The sequence below is a fragment of the Diplotaxodon limnothrissa genome, linkage group LG11, assembly GCF_057381915.1.
Source record: "Diplotaxodon limnothrissa isolate DT_005_m linkage group LG11, D_limnothrissa_male_GT1.1, whole genome shotgun sequence".
Classification (NCBI taxonomy): Eukaryota; Metazoa; Chordata; class Actinopteri; order Cichliformes; family Cichlidae; genus Diplotaxodon; species Diplotaxodon limnothrissa.
This window is the reverse complement of record NC_140606.1, coordinates 1,859,442-1,884,930: the sequence shown is the minus strand read 5'-3', so window position 1 is coordinate 1,884,930 and position 25,489 is coordinate 1,859,442. Positions and strand designations below refer to the sequence as shown.

Here is a 25,489-nt window from a genome sequence, read left to right as displayed (position 1 = left end):
AGACCACAACTAACCCAGCGCAGTAGTGGATTCAGTCCATGGTGCTTTGCAGCGGTAGAGCAAGCTGAGTTTGCAGAGTAGTCTGAACAGCTCTGAGCTCCAAACGAAGCATGAACCATTTCTTCTGAGGAGCTACCTGGGATCTGGCCGTCAGGAAAGTGCCAGTTGTGGCAATCCGTGTCCTTGTGTAAGCTACAGCCACAGCTGCTGTGGTGCACATGATGGTGTGGAATGTACCGAATCCAGTCGAACCATTCCCCCTCCTCTGGAGTCAACTTCACCACAGATTTCTCCAGTTTGTGGAGCTCCTGGTTGTACGTCTGTGACCTTCTGGAGTCCTTCCATAATCACAGCTCACTGGCTATTGATCCACGACAGCTTCTTGAGGTGCTTTCAGCTGAGGTGGCATATTTCTGAAAGGGAGGATGTCAAGCTGCCACAGCCTTTCCACGTTTTTGTAAAGCTATGTTGTCTGTGTGAGTAAGGCTGAGTGTAACCATCTATCAGCTTACTGTCGTAGACTACTGTGGGTTGCTGCAGTGCCAAACCCAGCTTGGTGCAGACTGCTTCTGGCCCTCCAGGCCACAGATCACTGGTCAAACACGAATGATAAGGTGAGGGTGATCTGATCCGATCATAGGTCTCACCCAGCTGAGACCTTTAAGGGGAAGTCGTAGGTGGTTCTTCTCAGTTGTTTCCACTGGGCAGGATTGTTTAGCTAGGGCTAGTTGTTGTGCTGTGAATGACTTCGATATTTAATGCCTCACCTTTGGCTTTGCTTTGGTGAACATATCCAGTGATATCCTCCATTCAGCTGTAGGACTTACTGTCGCGATGGTTTATTGGGCCACAGCCTTGTCTGTCTGGGCAGGGCAAGGAACTTCATGGGAGCAGACAATTTTCTCTCCAACCTGTCGTCCAGCATTGCAGAGGTCTGCATCTATGATGAGCGTGATGGTCAGCATAGATGACACTGGATCCAGCATTCATGGTAAGAATATTAGGGTTTTGTTCTTTAGCCTTGGCAAGGCAGGTAGTGCAAGGAGGCGTTGCTCACCACAGGTGCTGCTGGGTTTCTTGAGCATGCAGCAACATGTTTACGTCACATCTCCAACATCTCCAGTCCACCACAGTGGCCACGTCTAGCCTGGAGAAATCCTTGGATCCTCTCAAGTAATGCTCCTCACAATAGGGATCGAAACACTCTCTCTTCTTCTGTGACACGAGCCTTAGAAGATGGATGGGCCACAGCAAGTGGTCTTGTGGTAGTGGCTAATAAACTACCGTATTTCCCGGACTACAGAGCGCACCTGAATATTAGCCGCACAAGCTAAAATCAGGGGAAAATCCTGTTTTGTACATACATTAGCCGCACCTGACTAAAAGCCGCAGGTGTTTCAATGTTGACTCATCATATGTAAGAGAATATGCACAAAGGGAATTGTCAGGAAAGAGATGGCTGTTTGGAGACATCACTTTTATTAATATTTTGAAAAACAAGTTATGGGTACATATTTGCATAACTTTTTAGGCATATGTACAAGTAGCGGTAATTACAAGTACGAAACATGTACTGTGCTTCATAAATGAGTAACAAATGTAGTACATAACAATAACCTACAGCACACCAGAAAAATAGATCCGGCCTACCTTTTAGGCTCAGGTGCAGCGACACGGCTTTAACAAGAAGAAAAGTCAGTCATTCACCATCTTTCTCTTCTTCCTGCCACTGAAACCACCAAAGTCCTCTTCTCCAGTGTCGGAGACAAACAGGCTCAGGATGGCTTCGTCATCCACCCTCCCGCTGAACGAGTAGTGCTACTTTGAAGTTTGTATTTCGTGCTACTTGTACGGCACTACGTTGCCTGGCGGATGGACATGTGACCAACATACCACTCTTGAACCCCGATACTGTGTGTCTGATCACATGCCCTTCCGCCAGGCAACGTAGTGCCGTACAACAGAGGAACAAACAAAACAAATCCTCTTACCATATGACAAAAATCATGGACAATCCATAGAAAAGAAGCAGCTGACTAAAAGCCGCAGGGTTCAAAGCTTGTGCAAAAAGTAGCGGCTTATAGCCCGACAATTACGGTACCTGTGTTCTTGGTTTGACAGTGCCTACTGACTTTCCTCTCCAGTGATGTAAGTGCAAATAGCCTTGGTTGGGGCAGTATTCCCAAAGTTATGGGGTGGCTGTTGCTCAGGAGGTAGAGCGGGTCATCTACTAATCGGAAGGTTGGTAGTTCAATCCCTGGCTGCTCCAGTCTGCATTCCATATACCCTTGGACAAGATAGTAACCCGAAGTTTCTCTACGATGCATCCATCGGAGTCTGAATGTGTGAATGTTAGATAGAAAGCACTTATGTAAAAAACCATTTACAAGTTTGGTAAGTAGTCGGTCTGCATGGGATCCACAGTGGAGTTACCTCTCTGCTACTCCGTTGACAGTAGTTAGCATCCCCACAGGACAGACCCGCTTCAAAAGCTTGAGAGTCCCCTGCCTTTATGGGTGGTGTGCACAGGACGGCACTGAGTTCGCTTGTACTCCTGTCCGAGAGCCCTCAGCACACTGATATATGCAGTTGGGTCACAAATGTATCGTTTAGCACACTTGATAACTTCAGGTGAGCTAATAAGATCTTGTAATCCTCGGACAAATGCTTATGAGGACCAAGAACATCACTCAGTCCTTCCTGTAGCAGGGCTAAGCTGCTCTCCTTCCCAGAGCTGAAACCAGTAAGATACGTCTAACATGCTGGGTTAGAAACTCTAATGACCAGCTGCTGGTGGCACACGTGACTGAGACTGGTGGCACAGGCTTAATGAATCATGATAAGGTCTACTGGGCAAAAGAGGGGGGTGGTCTGGTTGAAGTGTTCCAGGTAGCCCACATACCTGTGCTGGCTGCAATAACTCTGGGTACAAGAGCTGGAGCAGGTCTGGATGCAGGTGTAAGAAGATAGTCCGGATGTGGTGACGCAACTCTGGCGACAGATGCCGATGCATCCATATCTGTGACCAAACATAACCAGTGGAGCTTTTGAATGTGCAGCTTTGAATTGTGTCCCCAACTGTACAAAGCAATGAGACATACTTTTGTACTCTGTGTGTTTCCCTCAGGTAGTGGAGGACTGCTACAACATCCTGAAGGAGTATGGCTTCCGCTTCGTGAGGAGAGGGCCCATCTTTGTGAAGGGGAAAGGAGAGCTGCTCACTTATTTTCTGAAGGGAAGAGACAAACAAGGCTCATTTATCAACGGCTCCTCTGTCACTCTGCCACATCAGGTGGTGGATAGTTGAGGACTTATCTGTCTGTCACACACTCATGCACTCATCGGTCATAGGCTGTGTGAAGAGTCGTGCAGGGGAAAGAAGTGAATTGATTTAAAGTCCTGGGAAACCTGAAACTATAACTGAACCGAAGCCTAATTCATTTACAAACTTCATAAACATGAACTGGTGTATTCTCTGTCTGTACAGAAAGATGTACAGATGCCAGAAGAGTCTGTATTTGATTTTGAAGATGATTTCAGTTTAGCAGTATATATTTAAATCAAGATGTTCGAATAAATTGAGAAGATTAGAAGCTGAGGGCACCAAACAGATAGGAGATTAAAGGGAAACCTGATTCTTTGACTGTGACACTGAGGGGACTGATCGATGATGCTGTCAAGGTTTGAAGTTCTTTCTTCTTAAATAAGGAGTTACATGGAAATTCATAATATTGGGTTAAACAGGTTAAACAGAACTCTTGCTTTGGACGGATACTGCAGAACAAATTATTCATCATTTGGAAGTTTTTTTCTTTTTGTCCTCGTGTCACCCTTCCTGAAACCATAGGCACAGAAACATTTACCAAAAGGAGACTTTAGTGTAATGAAACACCCAGTAACACACCACACGGGTCAAATCTGTGCAGATTTGTTTTATAAACCACTCCGTTTGATGACAAATGCACTTGTAGCTTAAAATGAATCCAGGTACTGAATATACAGATAGTAAAGTATTACAGTGTTACCTCAGACACACAGCTAATACTACTGACGTGATTTCTCTGCATCCTTAGATTTGACAGCAAGAGCTCAAACTGGCCCATTAACTTCCTGGGTGGCTGTAGCTCAGGAGGTAGAGCAGGTCCTCTACTAATCACGAGGTTCACCGTTTGCTCCCTGCCTGCTGTAATCTTCATTGGGCAAGATACTAACCCCAAATTGCTCTCCAGTGCATCCATTGGCATGTGAACATTAAATAAAAAGCACATAAGCATAAAAAACGTGCTGGAGCACGAGGTATAAAACGAGTCCCTTTACCATCCTGCACAGCTTTCACTCCTGGATCAGGCCATGAAGCTCTCCCTGCTGCTACCTTCTGTTGAATCATAGTTTCTTTGTTTCCTCATTTAGAAACATCAGGACCTGTCTCTGCTTCAGCACTTAAACCGATGCATTTAAGAAGCACTCCCCTTTAGCAAACCATGGTATGTGTAAATGTTCGACATGTGCAAAGGAAGTGTTGCTTTTGTTACAGCAGAGATTGTTAGCTTTGGCTGGTACAGTCCAAGCAAACTTTTAAACATTTCTCTCTCTGTCTCTCACACTAATCTCTCCTCTGGAGCAATAAAAATGTATTTTAGGCATAAACTTTAATTTTACTGCAGGAGGTGAGTGAGTAAGATAGATCATTAACTCAATTCAATTTTATTTACACAGCGCCAAATCACAACAACAGTCACCTCAAGGTGCTTTATACTGTACAGTAGACCCTACAATAATACATACAGAGAAAAACCCAACAATCATATGACCCCCTTTGAGCAGCACTTTGGCGACAGTGGGAAGGAAAAACTCCCTTTTAACAGGAAGAAACCTCCGGCAGAACCAGGCTCAGGGAGGGGCGGGGCCATCTGCTGCGATTGGTTGGGGTGAGAGAAGGAGGACAGGATAAAGACATGCTGTGGAAGAGAGACAGAGGTTAATAACAGATATGATGCAGTGCAGAGAGGTCTGTGAACACAAGAACTTGTATATAAGGAGCAGGCTTTTGAATTCAGTTCTGGATTTAACAGGAAGTCCATGAAGGAGAAATCTGCTCTCCTTCTCAGCACAGACGAGACACACAGTGGCCACAGCCTGATCATCCGACTGCATTCGATTAGACTTGATCTGTAACTGTTACTGGGTCGGACGTGGTAGCGCAGTAGTGACATGAGGCAGATGCTGTGTGACTGATGGAAAAGAGTGCGTGCTTGAAGGAAGCGCTTGACTTAAGCAAAACATTTTAAATAAATGATCCTAATTGTAAAGACAGGCGGGAGACAACAACATGTGGACTGGTTGGGAATAAACCAGACACTGAGACTGTGGATCATCAGAGTAGCATAGGCTCAGTGTCTTTTTGCCCAACAGCAGATTGACCAAATCTTTGGCTTCTGTAACCAGATTAGTTCTTTGAATTCAGCATTTCAGTATGAGAAACACACTGATGGGCTACATCTCTTTCATAAATGTATCTGATTTTTTTCAAAACAATGGAGATTTCTCTCTTGTGCGCTCACAATCCTCTTTAGTAACTAAGCACCATGTCCTCATCACATGGACACACGGTGGGTTTGCACAGCGTGTATGTTGGAGTTCATCCTCAGTTACTAAAAGCCTGACAGCCTTCACCGGTCCTGCCTCTGAGGAGGATTCAACCAGTGAGGGACAACGGTGTGATCATACAGACTCGTTTGCTGCTCGTCTGCTGTGGTGGAAGAAGCGATTCTGAAATGGGACACATCTCCCAGCTCTCCTTAGCCGCACCGCTCCACTGGCTTCTGTGTCTTGAAGCTGTGTCAGATGGATAGCAGAGGTGTTTTTGAAGTGGGCGGACAAGCTGTGGATAAGTGCACACGACAGCTGGGACATGTTAAAATGGCAGAATTCATTTTTGCAGTAGAAGCGAGCTTCTCCTGTTTGTTTCCCTCCACTGTCAACGTCTGTCTTCAGTTTGTTTTGGTAGTTCTGCTGATACGATTTCTTGGTCTCACTGGTTCCAAAAAACCTGTTGACATGAAAACTGGCCCCTAACCCTAACAGCTCCATTTTCAGACTTGTCATGCGTTTGTGTCAGTGCACCAGTCCTGCTCTCTTCTTGTGAAGATACCTCCACTTGGGGCAGCCACTGGCTCCCAAACCAGAGCGGCCATCCCAGTACAAGCTGGAGGTCATATCTTGATGAAACCAACAGAACTGCATCATCTGGGAAAAGCAGAGACGAGACAAACCCCCCCCCAGCCTCACCCCGAGGTTTGCCTACCCAACAGACTCTTCTCTTCAGCACCTTTGCACCCCTCACTGTCGCTGGCCACGTCCCTACTGATGATGCACAACGAGACAGCGAGTCCCAATGTGTAGCACTTTCCCCGCCCTGCCCCACGACTCCAAACAGCATAGTTATTCTGAACAGCTGTTTGGGGTGTAACTACTAATAATAGCCAGAACCTGTTTCCCCGTCCGATGGAGCACTGAGGAAAACTCTGATCTACAGGCTTCATGCTTCTCTCACCCCAACCGGTCGCAGCAGATGGCCCCGCCCCTCCCTGAGCCTGGTTCTGCCGGAGGTTTCTTCCTGTTAAAAGGGAGTTTTTCCTTCCCACTGTTGCCAAAGTGCTTGCTCATAGGGGGTCATATGATTGTTGGGTTTTTCTCTGTATCTATGAAGCGCCTTGAGGCGACTTATGTTGTGATTTGGCGCTATATAAATAAAATTGAATTGAATTGAATTGGGGACACAAGTAAACCTCACCTGTCCATTTCTTCTTCATGAAACTGGTCCCACAACCTGAGCTGTACACGTATCTCTCACCCTCACACGCTCTGGGTCCTTCCCAGCAAACAGATGACATTCAGCATCACCTGAAGCCAGTTTAAGCAGCCAGTGATTGGATCACCATGATCTCTGTCCCCAGTGAACCAACAGACGTATCCAGGAGAGAAAATGGGACAAGCAGTGAGATCTGCCCTTCCTGTACTTGTGCCCATAGTTATGTGTGCTGTCATTAGCTTTATTATTATAGCTTCAGTTTAGGTTCAGTCTCCTGATGAGATGTTTTAGCTTGTCCAGAGAAACATGATTGCACTGTAGCTCAGTGAATGCAAATCTTAGTTAAGCTGGTATTGTACTGCAACTGAGTGAAGTAAGAGGCCGGGTGAGAAGCAACATCAGCTGACCAAGTCTCATAGTCACTGAATCAGCTGCTCCCTGAATCCACCTGCACAGCAGGACAGGTGACACGAGTTCTTTGACATTTCAGAGCCAGTTTTGGACGGTGTTTTAGGAAGTAGGAAGCAACAACTCTGTATGAGTGCGACGTACACGATGGCCTTGACATAACAGCAGCAGTCACTGCTCTTTCCTCTGTTTATTGTTACTGTCTGTAAAAAGGGAAGAAAGTGCAATAGTCTGTTCTTCTGCACACCAGATGCTCTTCATTCCTTCCCCTTTAATTCACATTTTCATAATGTGATCTTTTTTCTTTGTAAAAACGAAGAGGACAGGATGTATTCTTGTATATAGAGTTTACACAGTGTTTACTGGTTAAATGTATTTATTGGAAATGACAGGGATGCTTTTTTCCTCCACACATGTGAAAGTGCCAATGATGAAACGATGGCTTTAGGTTTGAATGCCGTAACATGGACTAAGGCTGTTTTCTGAATTTTATTTTTAAGAATCTCAGGATTGGGAACAAACTAGCACTTTCAACAATGTATGAGCTCAGACATGAATCCATGTTTTAGGTGCAGCTGTGTGGGTTTTTTCTAAGCTGAACACAAACACACTCCGGCTGTTGGTGTTAGAAGTAAAGAACAAGTCGCCTCCTGTGGTTCTTGTTACTGCGCTGATTTTGATCCTTTTTCACGCCTTCCCAATCTTTTGTTTTGGTTTGTTAAATCCTTTCTTATTTAATGTGCCCTCTCTCCTTTGAGTTGTTGGTTATCACTTACTGATTAAAGAATTATACTGATAAATCTCAGTGTCGTGATTACTGCACAGCCCATTGAGACAACTGATTTGTGATTTACTCAAAATCCGGAAAGCGACTGCGTTCAGACGGTGATGATCAGCTAATTAATGAGAAAACATTCAGGTTAAAAAACTAGGAGCATGCTTGAACCATGCATACAGATGTGCACAGACCACAACTTTCCACAGAGATTAAACTCCATGTTATGATACTGCACAGCTGCGAGTGTGAATGTGGAAGTTTGTCATAGATTTAAAAAAGACTAATTAAATGATGCACAACTGTGTCTGACTTTATGTGCAATGTGTTCTCTTCAGTGATCCACGCGTGTCAGTAGAGCCTAAATGATCACGTCACCCTTAAAACGAATGCTGGGAGATGTGAAGGTCGCGCCCAGGCGGGGAAACAGCGACGCCTAACGGTGACGCACAGCAAACAAGAAGGACGTGAAGGAATTTCCGCTGACGTCACCGCGTATGGCCATATCAGGGCTGCAGCTGTCCGAGAGCAACAATAACAAGCGCTACTCCGCAGCCTGAGCGCAGCTTTAACGGCGCTGACAGCACCGAATACCGTCGAAATGCTCAAAATGCAGCTTTCGAATTAACGCTGCCGTTTGTTTCTTTGTCCTCCGAGCTGAACTCCGGCTGTCGTTCACGCTGACGCCGCCGAACACAGACTCGGGCGCAGGGGGAGCTTTGCAATTTGCGGCTGCATCTGGGTCAGTGGGCCCGACGTTAACCGCACCAGAGGTTTGCTTATCCCCGTGGACCTGTCAGCTGTTCGTACACGCACCATATCGCCGTTATAAACCGTGGCAACATGGAGGCTAACGGTGGAGGACAGGACCGGGATTCCGAGCTCTCCTGTCGAAACGGTACTCAGAATGGCGAGTCGTCCTCCACCGTGGCCGCTCACTCCAACGGACTTATCTCGGTAACCAACAATGGCAACGCTGTCAGCAACAACAACGGAGTGGCAGCCCAGCCCGCCTCCAACAACAACAACAGCAGCAGCGCGGCGGATGGCGGGTCGGGTGTCAAGAAGAAGAAGCGCCTGTCTCAGTCCGAGGAGGATGTCATCAGGCTCATAGGACAACATCTGAACGATTTAGGTCTCAAGTAAGTGAGCCAGCTCAGGTAGCTAGTGTTGTTATCAGCATAGCCAGCCGCGGTGATGGCAGGTCACCGTGAAGATGCTGAGGATGCATCCTTCCTCACGCGTTTATCTGCAGGTGCAGAGCGATAGAGGAGTAGGCCCACTCAGGGCAAAGTGTCACATACACGCTAATAAACTGTATCCGACCCACGGTATCCGGACCTGTGTATCACCATACGCTGCAAATCTTATAAGATAAGATAACCTTTATTAGTCCCACACGTGGGAAATTTGTTTTGTCACAGCAGGAAGTGGACAGTGCAAAAGTTATGAGGCAAAAATTAGAATACAATAAGAATAAATACAGTACACAGCTGTACAGAATAGAATAAAATAAAATACTATATACAGTAGAATAAAATAAAATAAATATACAATAAGATAAAAATAGAATACAAATACAAATACTATATACAACTGAGTAAAAATACAACGATGACAGAAAGGATTATTGCACTTAGTATTATTGCACATGTATGGATGTGTGTGCTTGATCAGTTGATTGATTATATGAGGTGTTTTAAGCAAATCTCCAACCATGAGCTGTCAGAATAGGAAGACATCATACTGTGTCCAACGTGATCGCACAACTCAAGGCAATTTAAATCTGAAAATCCTGCACAGATGTCATGCGTGGGGACTTTCCTGGGTTAGAGTGGGTCTTTGATAGCTGGCTACACGTTGTGTTTACGTGTAGTAACAGTAAGGACTCTGTGATAAGTGACACACATCTCTGCATTTTAATGCTTGTTACGTTTTTATATGAAGGATGGACCTTAATCTTATTATAGTCCAGCTTTTTATTTCACCCATGACACAACTTTGCAGTCAGTGTGTTGATAATTCTCACAGGTGAGTGCTGATGCTTCGCCATGCTCCGTAGTCATAACGTGGATGTTTCTTTTCGCTGTTCATAGCCAGACGGTGGACCTCCTGATGCAGGAGTCTGGCTGCAGACTGGAACACCCCTCTGCCACCAAGTTTCGCAATCACGTCATTGAAGGAGAGTGGGACAAGGTGCAACCAAGTTCTCCGAACTGCATATTAAATCTTTAGGAGGCTGTTACAGTAGTCACCGTAGTAGTAAAGGTTTGAGTGTGAGCTCTTTGCTGGTCTGTTAATGAGTTTGTATTTCTCCTTTTCATACAGGCTGAGAGTGACCTGAATGAGCTGAAGGCACTGATGCATTCTCCTAGTGCTATAGTGGTGAGTGGACCAAACCTCAGACAACATCAGTTCACCATGAAGTCTGCAGTCTGAACAGTGAGCCAGAATCAGACTTAGAATAAAGCCTCTTTCCTCGAGCTCAGACTGTACATTGATGGCATATCGTACAGGTACACTTATAAACAGAACTGCAACCATCACACCTTCTATGCTGTTCTAAAGTAAACATGGCTGCCTGCAAGTTTGGCTAGCTAGGTTTGCTTACAGACAGACGAATGGTGCACCGCTAATCTTACCCAAAGCACTTTAGTCTAGACGACACACTTCAGCAATGATCATTGGTTTGTTTGGGGTTTGTTTACTGCATCCACTGAGATTACACAGAGCAGTTTGAGATGAAATGATGAAAGACAATTTACTGCACTTTTATTTTAGAAGTTCTTCCAAAGGAGTGCTAACTAACCGCTACGTGCAAACTAAACCAAATGAAAAACAAGTGTGACCTTTAACCTTTTAATTTAATAAACAAGAGAAACTAGAAAAACCAATGACCCCTGCTTCAGTGCTGTTTACAAATGGACAAGACCATTAACATTACTGTACACCAAACTCTTAAAGGCACAGATCACAGCAAACCTGACACACTGCTTCACAATATGGCCACTGTAGTGACAGTTAGCCAGCACCCTAATGTCCGAGACCAGGAGCCTCAGACATTAGCCTGGTCGGCTGGACGTCTTTGGAGAAGCTGCACATTTTTGACTCTAAACTGTGTTTGCATGTTTTTCAGAGCTCCCACATGTCCACTCATTCTACACCACAGTGATTGAATAACAGATGAACAGCTAAATTACACTATCAGCACTATAAATATCTGTTTGTTTTTACACCATGACTGTAAACAATACCAAAAGAAAAATCTATAAATAAACAGATAAATAAAACATGTCTGTGAATGAACACAAAGCTAGTTTTCTGATCACAGGGCAGTGGTGCAGGTGAGGTTTTACACATTTATTTCTCACAGAGTCGTGCTGACAGATCAGTTACTACATTTCTTTATCGTGTAGCTGAGATCCTTGAAATCGCACTTCTGTTCTTTGTAATCGGATTAAATGTGTAGTTAAACTACTTTAAACAGAACAGTGACGTTCACTCGTCCAGCCCAGATCAAAGTGACTGTATCACACTGACATGATGGACGCAGCATGAACAGCCATTGTTAGTCTGGTTGGTAACTGCATTTTCATCTTGATGTTTAAAGTTCCTTTAAAAGAGCCAGACGTGAGACGTGAAGCTCAGTAGCAACAGATTCGTGTTGTTACATGTCGGCTGATCCGTGGTGATAATTTAAATCCTTGTTTTTGTTTTTGCTCCCCGACAGCGGATGAAGTTCCTACTCCTGCAGCAGAAATATCTGGAATATCTGGAGGACGGGAAGGTGCTGGAGGCCCTGCAGGTCCTCAGAGCCGAACTCACCCCTCTCAAATATAACACGGAGCGCATCCACATCCTGAGCGGGTCAGTTCACAGCACACGAAGAAGCTGAGTGTGGTTCTGAGATGATGATGATGGAGAAATATAGCGTGCTGGGTATTTGCGTCACAATGATGGATGACAGATGTGTAGTTTGTTAAAAGCACGATGCCTTGAAAACATTTCGAGATACTGGCAGCTGTAAAGATGCTGAGATGCATGAACAATTCAAACAGGAATTAGCCTTACAATAAAACGTCCATCTACGTATGTGCTCCCTGTAAAAGCTGATGTGGGTGTTTCTGATAGTAGCTGGCTTTGTGTTTGTAGGTACCTGATGTGCAGTCATGCAGAGGACCTGCGAGCCAAAGCTGAGTGGGAGGGCAAAGGCACAGCATCGCGCACCAAACTGCTGGACAAACTCCAAAGTGAGTGCAGTGACTCACACGGTCACATGTCAGTGTGTACACTGGCTGACAAGCAAAGGAGTAACTCCTATACGCAGTACCCACTCTGAAATTCTCTTACTGGTTCCCAGTTGACATTAGCATCTATTTCCTGACCAGTTATTATTCGTCCCTGGAAGGAGCCTTTTTTTCCAAATAGCAACATATTCTGGATATAAAATTTCAAATGAGTAATAACGATCTTTGTATGCAGGTGTGATCACAAGTGCTTTGAAAATCACCAAAAAACCCACCTGACATAAATTTGGCTGATCTTACATTAAAGATGCACAACAACCGTCGCCTCAAGGTGCTTTATATTGTAAGGTAGACCCTACAGTCACATGACCCTATGAGCAGCACTTTGGTGACAGTGGGAAGGAAACTCTGCACGAACGCTGCACTGAGGTCTAGCAGGACAAGCACAGAGATGAGTCCACTGTCAGAGGCCATAAGAAGATCATTTGTAACCTTCACTAAAGCTGTTTCTGTGCTGTGATGAGCTCTGAAACCTGACTGAAACTCTTCAAATAAACCTCTGCAGATGATCTGTTAGCTGTTTGACAACTACTCTTTCAAGGATGTTTGATATAAAGGAAGGTTGGAGATTGGCCTATAATTAGCTAAGACTGCTGGGTCTAGAGATGCTTTTTGAGTAAAGGTTTAACTACAGCCAGCTTGAAGGCCTGTGGTACATAGCCGATCATTAGAGATAGGTTGATCATATTTAAGATCGAAGCATTAATTAATGGCAGGACTTCTTTGAGCAGTTTTGTAGGAATGGGGTCTAAAAGACACGTTGATGGTTTGGAGGAAGTAATTATTGAAGCTAACTCAGAAAGATCAATTGGAGAAAAAGAGTCTAACTTAACATCAATGGTACTAAGAGTAGCTGTAGATAATATTACATCTGTGGGATGATTACTGGTCATTTTTTCTCTAATGATAAAAACTTTATTTGTGAAGAAGTTCATGAAGTCATTACTAGTTAACGTTAAAGGGATGGTTGGCTCAACAGAGCTCTGACTGTTTGTCAGCCTGGCTACAGAGCTGAAGAGAAACCTGGGGTTGTTCTTATTTTCTTCAATCAGTGACGAATAGTAAGATGTTCTGGCTTTGCGGAGGGCTTTCTTATAAAGCAGCAAACTATTTCTCCAGGCTAAATGATGATCCTCTAAATTTGTGACACGCCATTTCCTCTCCAGATTACGAGTCATCTGCTTTAGGCTACGTGTTTGAGAATTATACCACGGAGTCAGGTACTTCTGATTAGAGACCTTAGTTTTCACTGGAGCTACAGTATCCAGAGTCGTACGTAGTGAGGAGGTGAAATTATTAACAAGATAATCGACCTCTGTTGGAGTAGCGTTCAGATAGCTGCTCTGCTCTGTGTTGGTACAGGGCATTGAAGATGATCTATGCTCTAAATTAATTGTGTGTGTGTGTGTGTGTGTGTGTGTGTGTGTGTGTGTGTGTGTGTGTGTGTGTGTGTGTGTGTGTGTGTGTGTGTGTGTGTGTGTGTGTGTGTGTACAGCTTACCTGCCTCCGTCAGTGATGCTGCCTCCCCGTCGTCTGCAGACTCTCTTGAAGCAGGCTGTGGAGCTCCAGAGGGAGCGCTGCCTCTACCACAACACCAAACTGGACAGTGGTCTGGACTCTGTGTCTCTGCTGCTGGACCACTCCTGCAGCCGGTCAGTAAACACACACGCTGTTAAATACTGAGCTCCACATCAACTGATTGTGCTTCTTTCTGCTGCCCTGCAGGAGGAAACATTTAGTTTAGTGAACAGTCGGTAATCTAGACGATAAGAATGTCATCTGTATGTTTCCTTTATGCACAAGTCTGAGGCATGTTGGGCAAACCTGTGTGTCTGCTCATGTTTCTGATTAGTGTGTGTGTGTGTGTGCGTGTGCGTGTGCGTGTGCGTGTGTGTGTGTGTGTGTAAAGGAAACAGTTCCCCTGCTACACACAGCAGATTCTCACAGAACACTGCAATGAAGTCTGGTTCTGCAAGTTCTCCAACGATGGCACAAAACTGGCAACTGGCTCCAAAGACACCACAGTCATTGTGTGGCAAGTCGACATGGTAACCAGTCATTTGCTTATCAAGAGTTACACTTCAGAATAGCAACAATCAGTCAGTGAGTTATTACAACGGCTGTAGTAACTGGAACATGGATGTTTGTGTGTTGGGTCACAGGACATCCAGCAGCTGAAGTTGATGAAGACTCTTGAAGGTCATGCTTATGGTGTTTCCTACCTGGCATGGAGCCCTGATGATGCTTATCTGATAGCCTGCGGCCCTGACGACTGCTCCGAGCTGTGGCTGTGGAATGTGCAGGTACGGAAAGGAAGTACTGTCCATATAGCAAGGAGATGAGCATGTCCAGGAGGATGGCGAGGGCCTTTCTTTGGTCGGTCTGTTTTCACCGTGTGGGTTTACTCTGCGATTCCTCCAGCGTTCCAAACATGCTCAGCAGTGGTAGGCTCCATTCTCCCCCTGATCCTAAGGTGGATAAGTGGCCAAGGGGGAGCATGAATGGCTCAAAGCATTAACCAGCTGGGTCTCTGTGGTAGAGTGGCCAGATGGAAACCACTCCCCTGTAAATCTGGAGTTTGCTAAAAGTCACCTGAAGGACTCTCAGACCACGAGAAACAAAATTCTTTGGTCTGATGAAACACAGACTGAACTCTTTGAGCTGAATGAGTCACGTCTGAGGGAAACCAAGTGTTGCTCACCCGGCCAATCCCCCTGCAGTGAAGCATGGCAGTAGCACTGTCACGCTGTGGGGACACTTTCTGTGAGACTCGACTGGTCAGGGGAGAGGCAAAGATCAGTGCACCGGTGTGCAGAGACGTCCTTGATAATAAGCTCTGGACCTCGGACCGAGACAGTGACCCTAAGACGCCAGACTGAACATCTCTGGAGAGAGATCTGAAAATGGCCGTGCACTGACGCTCGCCATTAACCTGATGAAGTTTGAGGTTCTGCAAAGAAGACAGGCTGAGACCACCAAACATAGGTGTGCCAAGCTTATAGCATCATGTTCAATAAGACTGTATTAGCTGGGAAACAAAATATTGAGCAAAAGCTCTAAAATACACCTTACCTTTATTATTTGTAAAGAAATCATACTGCGTTCATGTGTTCCCTATCTTCTCCTGGACAAGGGTTAATGAAAGTTTGTCCAGGACACTGTGAGTGCCAACGTCTTTATGGCTTAGTACAGCGGTCTCCAACCTTTGTTGCGCCACCGACCGGTTTATGCCCGACAATATTTTCACGGACCGGCCGTTAAGGTGTCGCGGATAAATACAACAAAATAAAACCAGTACTGGTACCGAAAAAAAGAAGATTTATTCATAACACACGTGAAAAGACCCAGGAAAACCGAGTAAACGATAAAACGATAACAAAATAAAAACCCTGAAAACCAGACATTTCACAGCTGAGCCTCAGCTCTCGCGCCCCGGTACCAAACGACTCACGGACCGGTCCGAGGCCCCCCATCATTGTGACTCGAGTACAAATCTCATACTTGGAAATATTTGTACATCTGACAATTCAGGTGAGCGCTGAATAGCGACGTTCCAACTGTGTTCAGCGTGTGCACAGTCTGTGTTCATGTAGCAGCAGTACGATGAGTGCAGCTGATCAGATCAAAGCTTGCATGCAGCAGTGTGGACACGAAGATGAAGATTGGGTTTGAGCATCGTCATCGCATCATGACATAATTGATGAAGCAACCTGCTGAATAATGAGTCCAGCTTTTCGATAGTTTGACCTCCCATAAAAGTGCTGCGCAGCAACCAGTGCAGGGAACATGAGCTCAGCTCTTTAAATCTGTTAATGATGTTGTATCTGAAGCTGAAGAAACCCTGAGTCCTTCTGGGTTTTTATGTTCAGAGATCACGCTCTCGCTGTAAAACGGTTTCCTCGTGCAGTCCATCTGAGCGCAGCTGTTGCCAGTTTACCGAGCTACCTGGAATATTTCTGCTCTAAAGGGTTAAAGATGATGAGAGTCTCAACATCAATAAATTGCCTGCACTTGTGAACAGTGCTCCAAGCTGACTGTGCACAGTGGATTTGTTAGAGTCGCTGCCTACAAGAAACCTGGCTGACATGAGAGATGCGTTTATGCACCGAAGAGCTGGAGAGCGAGTGAGAGTTGGCTGGGTTGTTAACTGATTATCAGTGCGTCCTGAAACGAGTCCTGCTCCACACCAGCTGCTTTGTTCGTGTGAAACTGGACCTGCAGACGTTCCTTTTCAATGTGACCTTTTCATAGACCAATCAGAGAAAACTGATCTCTGTGTGTTTAGTATGTTTGGTGTCTGATCTGTTCTGTGTGCTCTGGGCTCTACTGTACAGACGGGGGAGTTGCGAACAAAGATGAGTCAGTCCCACGAGGATAGCCTAACCAGCGTGGCCTGGAACCCAGATGGCAAACGCTTTGTCACCGGCGGCCAGAGGGGCCAGTTCTACCAGTGTGTGAGTATCCTCGCTGCATGGGCACTGTGTCCACAGGCTCCAACACAGCCTTACAGGCAGGAAACATTGTCTCCATGTCGTAGGAGAACAGCCAGACTGATTCAAACATGTGGAAAAACCAAGACAGGAAGCTTCTCTGAATGCACATCACACGGAGCCTTTCTTTCCTTAGAAGGGACGCTGCAGTTTAACATGGTGGAAAACATGAAGCTGATGCAACGCTTATAGCTGTTGCTAATTTTCAACCACTGTCTCTTGTTGGGCTACAATCACACATCAGACGTTTTAGAATAAAACATACATTTTCATCCAAAATACATCATAAATACAACTACAAGTAATAGATGATAACTTTAAAAAGACAACAAACAAAAAACAAACAAACAACAACAACATTAATTAAAAGGAAGACAGCTCTGATTTCCCTTTAACCAAACTTTGACCTTTAACCTCCTCGGACCTGGCGTCCACATATGTGGACATCACATGTTGGGTTATTTAGACCAAAATACTCAATTGTGCTCTACAAGGGCCTGATATCCACTTACGAGGACATTATCCTGCTGCTGTCCTATTGAAAGTTTAAACAAATATCCTCATTTGTGGCTCTGATTTTTCTTAGAAACAAAAATAAGGTAAAAAAAATCTGTTAATTCTTTGTTTTTACATTCATCAGGTCCCAATCAGCCCGAATATCAAAGAGAAATTAAAAATGCTGCCGTGGAAGAGTTCAGGTCTCAGGAGGTTAAAGTAAAGAGACTGATGTCAGTTGGAAGTCTGTTCCAACACAAGCTTATTAACACAATTCAATTTCAGTCCAATTCAACTTTATTTACACAGCGCCAAATCACAACAAGTCGCCTCAAGGCGCTTTATATTGTAAGGTCGACCCCACAATAATACATACAGAGAAAAACCCAACAATCATATGACCCCCTATGAGCAGCACTTTGGCAACAGTGGGAAGGAAAAACTCCCTTTTAACAGGAAGAAACCTCCAGCAGCACCAGGCTCAGGGAGGGGCGGGGCCATCTGCTGTGATTGGTTGGGGTGAGAGAAGGAAGACAGGATAAAGACATGCTGTGGAAGAGAGACAGAGGTTAATAACAGATATGATTCAATGCAGAGAGGTCTGTTAACACATAGTGAGTGAGAAAGGTGACTGGAAAGGAAAAACTCAATGCATCATGGGAATCCCCCGGCAGCCTATGTCTGTTGCAGCAACACACGTACAGCTACAGAGGGCGGAGCCTTACAAACACTAGACATAATGTAAACTATGAATTCTTGGAAAATCTGGTGTTTTAATGGTGTGGCCAGTTTTTATATAAATGATGTATGTTACAAACCACACATGTTTTTTGCAGTGAGACATCACTGACATCATTGTCCTGATACGCACAGATCATATGTAGTGAGCTGAGAACAAGACTTCACAAGACATCATTAGAATAAAGTGTAACTTAAAAATATGCCGAAGTCATTTGTGCTGACGAGTCAGAGCATGTCTGTTTAGTTTGTATACGTCTGCTGCGTTCATGAAAACATCCGTCTCGTTATCGTTGTCACTGTGAGAGCTCACTCTCCTCTTATTGAAGGTTTCAAGAACAACAACAAAAACAAACTGCATGTCAAACAGGAAAGCTTTAAATTTATTGAATTCATGTAGTAGCCTGAACCATTTTTTATAGTCATCTAATGTCCTAATGTTTAAAACAGCCTCGTACAGCTGGAGAGCACTTTAAGAAGGACAGTATGTGACAGTCTGGCCTCTTGTACAAACATAGACCTGATGACTCAAGACTTTTGCACAAACTAAGAGTTTAAAGAAATCTAGAGAATAAATCGAATCCTGAAGTCTGAACTGTCTGTTATTCAGCACCGTCCTGCGACCACGTCTCACATCATCATCAGTGGTTGTCATGTTGTTGTGATTTACTGTCCTCAGTTTCTCAGCGTGATGACAGAATCGTTTCAGTGTAAAGAAACTGCACCTGTCTGTCTGCAGTTATAGTTTTCTCCACATTGCTGCCTACTCTTTCTCATTATGAACTTACAGCATGATTAACATAAACACGCATCAATTTCCAGTGTCTGCCACTTTATTAGGCACAGCTGTTTCTCTCCTCCTTCCCTGACAGCGAGCTACAGTCCACAGGTAGCATCCATCCCACTGCAAACCCTCCAGGAGCTGCACATTCTAGTTTTTATTATTATTGAAAAGGGACCACAAATTAAAAACATCCAACGAATCTGGGTGAGCGCTTGTGTCTCAGCTCATTGCTAAATATTTAGTGCAAAACCTCAGAAATATTTTTTAGCATTTTGCTGAATCTGTGATGCTCAAAATTAATTCAGTGTTAAAGTGAAAAGAAGGTTGCACCTGGTCCCACATAAAACTGTCCGGTGAGTGTTTCTGGACTGATAACAATCATTTCCAGGCTGACGTCCTCCTGCTTTTGCTTTGTTTCTGGTGAACTCCCAGGACTTGGATGGAAACCTCCTGGACTCCTGGGAGGGAGTTCGGGTGCAGTGCCTGTGGTGTCTCAGTGACGGCCGCACAGTCCTCGCATCTGACACCCACCAACGCATCCGAGGATACAATTTTGAGGACCTGACAGACAGAAACATGTACGTCATCAGAGTAACTGAAGTACTAATTAGTCATTACTTTAATAGTAAATGTATCTGTTCTGTCTTTCTGGAGACGTCTCTGCAACTGTTTTAAGGATCTGAGAAACTACTGAACACTTCAGTCCCAAAACACTGGTTGTAGAGATGTTTGCTGTCTACAGTCTGGAATACATCGATCTATTGGATCAGTTCACAAACGAGCAAGAGCAGAATGTCCTGTATGAGATGAGATTTAACAGCCACAGATATTCACTGCAAGTGTCTTAATGAATGTCAATAACGTCTCGTGATGAACTCAGCCAGCAAAGGTCATGTTTGGCCTTATATCTGTGCGTCCATCAGTAGGTGTGTCAGCTGATACGTTTCTTACCAGTACCAGGTCCTCCTAAGAAGGACTCGGTCACTCCACACCTGATTAATTTGAAAGAAATGTGGAAATATTTTGCCAAGCAACCAAATATGATCAAACTTGGAGTTATTCACTACTTTGTTACACTTGTTACACTGTCACACTTAGATGTGTCAGTTCATCAAACTACTTTAAGTATTAGACAATGTTAACCTTAAATAATCTTAATAAATAAGAAGAAATACTGAGTCCATCTTAGGAATCCCCGGCAGCCTACGTCTATTGCAGCATAACTAAGGGAGGATTCAGGGTCACCTGGTCCAGCCCTAACTATATGCTTTAGCAAAAAGGAAAGTTTGAAGCCTGATCTTGAAAGTAGAGATAGTGTCTGTCTCCTGAATCCAAACTGGAAGCTGGTTCCACAGAAGAGGGGCCTGAAAACTGAAGGCTCTGCCTCCCATTCTACTTTTAAATACTCTAGGAACAACAAGTAGGCCTGCAGAGCGAGAGCGGAGCGCTCTAATAGGGTGATATGGTACTACAAGGTCATTAAGATAAGATGGGGCCTGATTATTTAAGACCTTGTATGTGAGGAGCAGGATTTTGAATCCTGGATTTAACAGGAAGCCAAAACAGGAGAAATCTGCTCTCTCTTTCTAGTCCCTGTCAGGACTCTTGCTGCAGCATTTTGGATCAGCTGAAGGCTTTTCACGGAGTTTTTTGGACATCCTGATAATAATGAATTACAGTCGTCCAGCCTGGAAGTAATAAATGCATGAACTAGTTTTTCAGCGTCACTCTGAGACAGGATGTTTCTAACTTTAGAGATGTTGCACAAATGGAAGAAAGCAGTCTTACATATTTGTTTAATATGTGCTTTGAAGGACATGTCCTGGTCAAAAATGACTCCAAGGTTCCTCACAGTGTTACTGGAGGCCAAGGTAATGCCATCCAGAGTAAGAATCTGCTTAGATACCATATTTCTAAGCTTTTCAGGGCCGAGTACAATAACCTCAGTTTGATCTGAATTAAGAAGCAGAAAGTTAGCGGCCATCCAGGTCTTTATGTCTTTAAGACATTCCTGCAGTTTAACTCATTGGTGTGTGTTATCTGGCTTCATGGACAGATAGAGCTGGGTGTCATCTGCATAGCAGTGTAAATGTATGCTATGTCTTCTAATGATGCTGCCTAAGGGAAGCATGTATAATGTAAACAGAATTGGTCCTAGCACTGAACCCTGTGGAACTCCATAATTAACCTCAGTGTGTGAAGAGGACTCTCCATTTACATGCACAAACTGGACATTTCCAACCACTGTAGTGTAGCACCTTTAAATCATTATCTCTGTAATAAAATTTGTGGTCATCAGTATTGAACATGTTCACCTAACATGTGAAAGTTGGACTTATTAACTTCTGGTTGAAGACTGGAAGGTGTCACAAATTAGCATCAGGATGGGCCGTAAAAACGCTGCCACATGCTGAGCCGTCTCCTGTGGTGATCAGTGAATTAGGGAGGAGCAGTCAGAAGCCTCATTTCTAAAATAAACATGTTTGTGTATGTTGTCCTTCCAGAGTGCAGGAGGACCATCCCATTATGTCTTTCACTGTTTCCAAAAATGGAAGGTTAGCTCTGCTCAATGTTGCTACTCAGGTGAGCTCCTGATTACTTCCTGACATTTTGTTTCTTTCATCAGCTGCTTCACATCAGCTTTGTCTTGATTGTTGAAATGTGCCTCTTATTTGCAGGGAGTGCACCTTTGGGACCTGCAGGACCGGGTGCTGGTGAGGAAGTACCAAGGTGTCACCCAGGGTTTTTACACCATCCATTCCTGCTTCGGGGGGCACAATGAAGACTTCATTGCCAGTGGTAGTGAAGGTAAGACCAAAGCATGTTTAGTTCTAAGGAAGAAGAAAGCAAAAAGTGTCCTCCACAAATGTTGCTCTGTAAAGAGACATTCATACAAATATTGAACCCAAACGTTGTTCTTGATGCTAAAAGAAGGTTTTGTGCTGGTCATTAGTGTGATCCAACAAACTGCTGACGAGCTCGTCTCTCTCTTGTCAGACCACAAAGTTTACATCTGGCACCGGCGCAGTGAGCTGCCCATCGCAGAGCTGACCGGTCACACACGCACAGTCAACTGTGTGAGCTGGAACCCCGTGGTGCCCGGTCTGCTGGCCAGCGCCTCAGACGATGGAACCATCCGAATCTGGGGACCTGCGCCCTTCCTGGATGTCCAGGATGCAGAGGGACTGAATGGTATGAAAGTGAAACGATTTTGAAAGGCTAAAGGTAAAGTTCAGTCTCCACCAGAAAAGAAAGAAATTAAATTCTGGTAAAATAAAGTTGATAAACTGTCCTTCTGTGGAAAATCAGTGATTGGCCCACAGCTGGAAGTCAGATCAGATCTGTTCCAATCAAAGGCCAAGTTTGAGCATCAGTGTTGTACTTTTATTCATTTGTATTCTTTAATGTCTGTGGTCAGGTACATTTGTCACATTTGAGATTAAAGCAAAAAAAAAATCAAAATATTTAAATAAGAATTTTGAACAAAGATTTCTTTCTCCTCTCTCAAGGAGAACATGGGGCTTACAGGAACTGCATCTTGGTGTGGAAACTCTGGCTTTATTTATCATTAGTGAGGCAGTGAGCTGTGCTCCACACAGCAGCTCAGAGTCAGCAGATGTAGATGATGCAGGCGGTTCTGGAGTGAGCCGATCTGGGTGAGGGCACTCGCCCAGGTGTCTTCCTGCTCGCGCTGATACCTGAGTGACCTTGCAGGTCGGACCTTATCAGTCATACCTGTTACCAGCTGCCCTCTCGATCGTGGCTCTTGCTAATCTGGGTTGGTTTAAAGGCCTGTGCGATGGTACTCAGAAAGGCCAGAGCCTATTAGACTAATATGGGTTAATACTCAGAACATAATGTAATATAATTACATTAATATGTGTTTCTAGTCTTCTTGCCTAATGAAAGCACTTGTACAGGACTTTAATCTGTACCAGTTTAGCCCTTTATCTAGCTCACATACATGACCAGTAACTAACATTCTCAGGCGCTGTGAGGAGCTGTTGGTCAAGTGTTTGCTTGGTCAAAGTGACGCCCAGCAGCCTGTAATCACTGACGACGATGATGATGATGATGATGAGTAACGTGTGTTTCTTATCCTGCAGAGTGTTGCAGCATGGACAGCTGATGATCTGCCGCTAACACCCTGAAAGCATTGAGACTCTGTAGAGACTTGAATGCATAAAGTGGGGACGTTTTTTAATTGGACAGCTGCATCTTGAAGGCGTGGCCTGTAGTGGGGCGCGCCTGGACGTCACAACACGAGCTGTCGAACTCGAGGCCGGGCTCCAGGACATCTGACCCACCTTCTCCTCCAATGTGGACCCGTTCCCTAGAACCACACAGGACCACCAGCCTCCTGCTTTATTATAAAGTCCATTATTTATTCCTGAGTAGTTCACTGAGTAGTGCTAGGCGCCCGGTGGAGGCTTCGTCTCTGAGCTTCTCACATGAAGAAACTCTGACCCGTCGCTGAACCTTTTCTGAGACTCTAGCTGGAGCGATGGTTGGTGGAAGTGAGACTCACTCGAAGAGAATCTTTTAACTGCTATAGTCTGTTTTTGGTTTTGTTCCTTACTTTTAAATGTGGAGTTTCATGGCTTGGCTCCGTTGTGCTTTCCTGCTTAAACCCAGAGACAGAATCGTGTCCCAGGAGCATGTTGCATAGGAATCTGCATAACTCGTGTTTTACACTCGCAGTGTTCAAGTGTGTCAAGTGCTTTGCTGTTTGTGAGGGCGTACAGCAGCTGATGTGTACAGCTGTGTCATCATACGTGGATTATGGGATGTTGTTTCCTCTGTTCAAGTGTGGAGTTTCCTTTAATTCATGTTTTCACTCTTTGCTCTTTGATTGTGTTTCAGCCTGTTTCCTTCCTCTGTACAAACAACAGTCATGTTGTGTGTCTGTGTGTGTCTGCTATCTGTTTCATCGTTTGTCATCTTTATCGATGCTGTTGGTTCTGAGTGGAGGTGTAGCATAGAGACAGTCTGATTTCTGACAGATGTGTTTACATGAGGCTGTCAGTGAACCTCTCCATGAACAGTGTGTCAATAATAATAACACAATCGTCTAACAAACCCAGGCTGACTAAACTAAAACTGCTGGCACGTCGTTTTTGAACACACTGATTGCCGTGACCACCCGCAGGCTCGTTTCCTTGAACTGTTAGTGAGATCTGGGTTGTGCATCTCAGTTTGTTTTGGTCCATTGAGAGAATGTTTGTAGTAGAAAACAACTTTCCTGACTTCCTTCATTTACGAGTGGCTGTAGGTCAGGAGGTAGAGCCGGCTCGATGGTTCGAACCCTGGCTCCCCCAGTCTGCAAGCCAAACATCCTTGGGCGGGATACTAAACCCAGACTTCTCTCCTCTGATGCATTTAGATAGAAAGCACTTGAAGTATGGTGAATGTGTATAAAGCACTATATAAGAGTCAGTCCATTTATCATGGTGGACTGATGACTCAGAGGGTTTTTGAAGTTTGTAGCTGTGCACATCTACGTAAAGGCTCCTGTGACAATGACGTCGGTTTGATTCGAAGCAGCTCGAGGGTCACCTCCTCCCTCCAGTGTTTGTGGGATTACTCAGTGCGACCAGTAAAGACAGACACATAAAAACAGAACATCTCTTTGTTATTAATTCAGTTCATCGTCTACTCTGGAATCTCACGCGAAGCCGCTGCATCTCTGCAGCTTAAAGGAATCTTTATTACTCCAAAAAGATTTGGGATCCACGTCATTTTGTAAATTACATTTTCTTAAGATAAAAAAGAAAACATTATCCTTAATGTTCGACACATCAGTAGGAAGCGAACAAAATGACAGAGCGTGTGACTTAATCTGAGTTTCCAAATGTTTCCTGTCTTGGGTCAAAGAGCCGTCTTCCTCCATGTGTGGTACACAGTTGTGTTATTCTGATATTTGTGTTTCGGGGTTTCGGTGCTTCTGGCTGAAATGAACAAACAACTGAAATTTGAATAATGCAGATCAGTTTTTATCCAAACAGCTTTTATACTCTCTGTAAGTCTATTCAGATTCTTTCCAGTTGTGAGCAACAGCTGGAAGACGGTGGGAACCCTGTCGTCTCCCCGGACATAACTGTATCCATCAGCAGCTTCGCTCCTCCATCACACACACAGTGCACAACAGCATCTCTCCCACAGCCCACACGTGGTGTTTGAGTTTCTGCTTCTGTGATCATTTCAGGCTTCTCTTCTTCAGTCAAGAAGCCAAAGTAGTAACTGTGTTTGCTTGCAGGCAGTTTTTGCCTGGAATTCAGTTTTAATGTGTTATTGCAAAAAGTGATTGTACTATTCAGTCTAGTTCTAGAATTATGTGTCCAGATTTTAAATAAAGCATTCGGGGTTTTAAAAAAAGGTTTTACGTGCAGCCTCCTTTGCATCGTTGTTCACAGAGTTTGTAATTAGGAAACGAGCGATCGATGAAGTTTCAAGTGTTCTTGTCATTTACCTGTAAAGGTGCAGAATGTCAGCTGTTCCTGATGGTTTGTGGGTAGAAACTGTCTCTGTGTCTGGATGCTCCTGAACCGCCACAGCAGGAGTGTGAAGAGGCTGTGGCTGGGATCAAACAGCCTCGTGCAGCGCTGTCTGCAGAGAAACTGCATGGTTGACAATTCAGTCCCGGTGATGCGCTGTGCTGATCTCACCACCCTCTGCAGAGCT

At 44.6% G+C, this 25,489-nt stretch overlaps 2 protein-coding genes across 2 annotated transcripts in view; both read left to right on the top strand.

Annotated features, from left to right (window-relative positions):
• Positions 1 to 4,821, top strand: part of adcy3a (adenylate cyclase 3a) — a 63,216-nt gene extending 58,395 nt beyond the window's left edge. Inside the window, exon 21 of the mRNA XM_085366086.1 lies at positions 3,128 to 4,821. Within this exon, the coding sequence (XP_085222212.1) occupies positions 3,128 to 3,307 (180 nt within the window). The 3' untranslated portion in view covers positions 3,308 to 4,821. The remainder of the gene's footprint in view (positions 1 to 3,127) is intronic.
• Positions 4,822 to 8,515: 3,694 nt separating this feature from the next.
• Positions 8,516 to 25,255, top strand: wdr26a (WD repeat domain 26a). Its single transcript, XM_085366085.1, has 14 exons — positions 8,516 to 9,136; positions 10,091 to 10,190; positions 10,323 to 10,379; positions 11,725 to 11,861; positions 12,147 to 12,244; positions 13,797 to 13,953; positions 14,211 to 14,349; positions 14,464 to 14,604; positions 16,636 to 16,755; positions 19,241 to 19,386; positions 21,313 to 21,391; positions 21,487 to 21,616; positions 21,806 to 22,000; positions 22,915 to 25,255. The coding sequence occupies exons 1-14, from the start codon at positions 8,838 to 8,840 to the stop codon at positions 22,935 to 22,937; spliced, it is 1,821 nt and encodes a 606-aa protein (XP_085222211.1). The 5' UTR covers positions 8,516 to 8,837; the 3' UTR covers positions 22,938 to 25,255.
• Positions 25,256 to 25,489: the final 234 nt, after the last annotated feature.

What these genes read in the sequence shown, in the direction of transcription:
- wdr26a (XM_085366085.1), top strand. Translation starts at nt 8,838, where the DNA reads ATGGAGGCTAACGGTGGAGGACAGGACCGGGATTCCGAGCTCTCCTGT. An exon ending in ACTGCTGGACAAACTCCAAA is followed by an intron (nt 12,245 to 13,796) that starts GTGAGTGCAGTG and finishes GTGTGTGTACAG; the next exon opens with CTTACCTGCCTCCGTCAGTG. An exon ending in TTGTGTGGCAAGTCGACATG is followed by an intron (nt 14,350 to 14,463) that starts GTAACCAGTCAT and finishes GTTGGGTCACAG; the next exon opens with GACATCCAGCAGCTGAAGTT.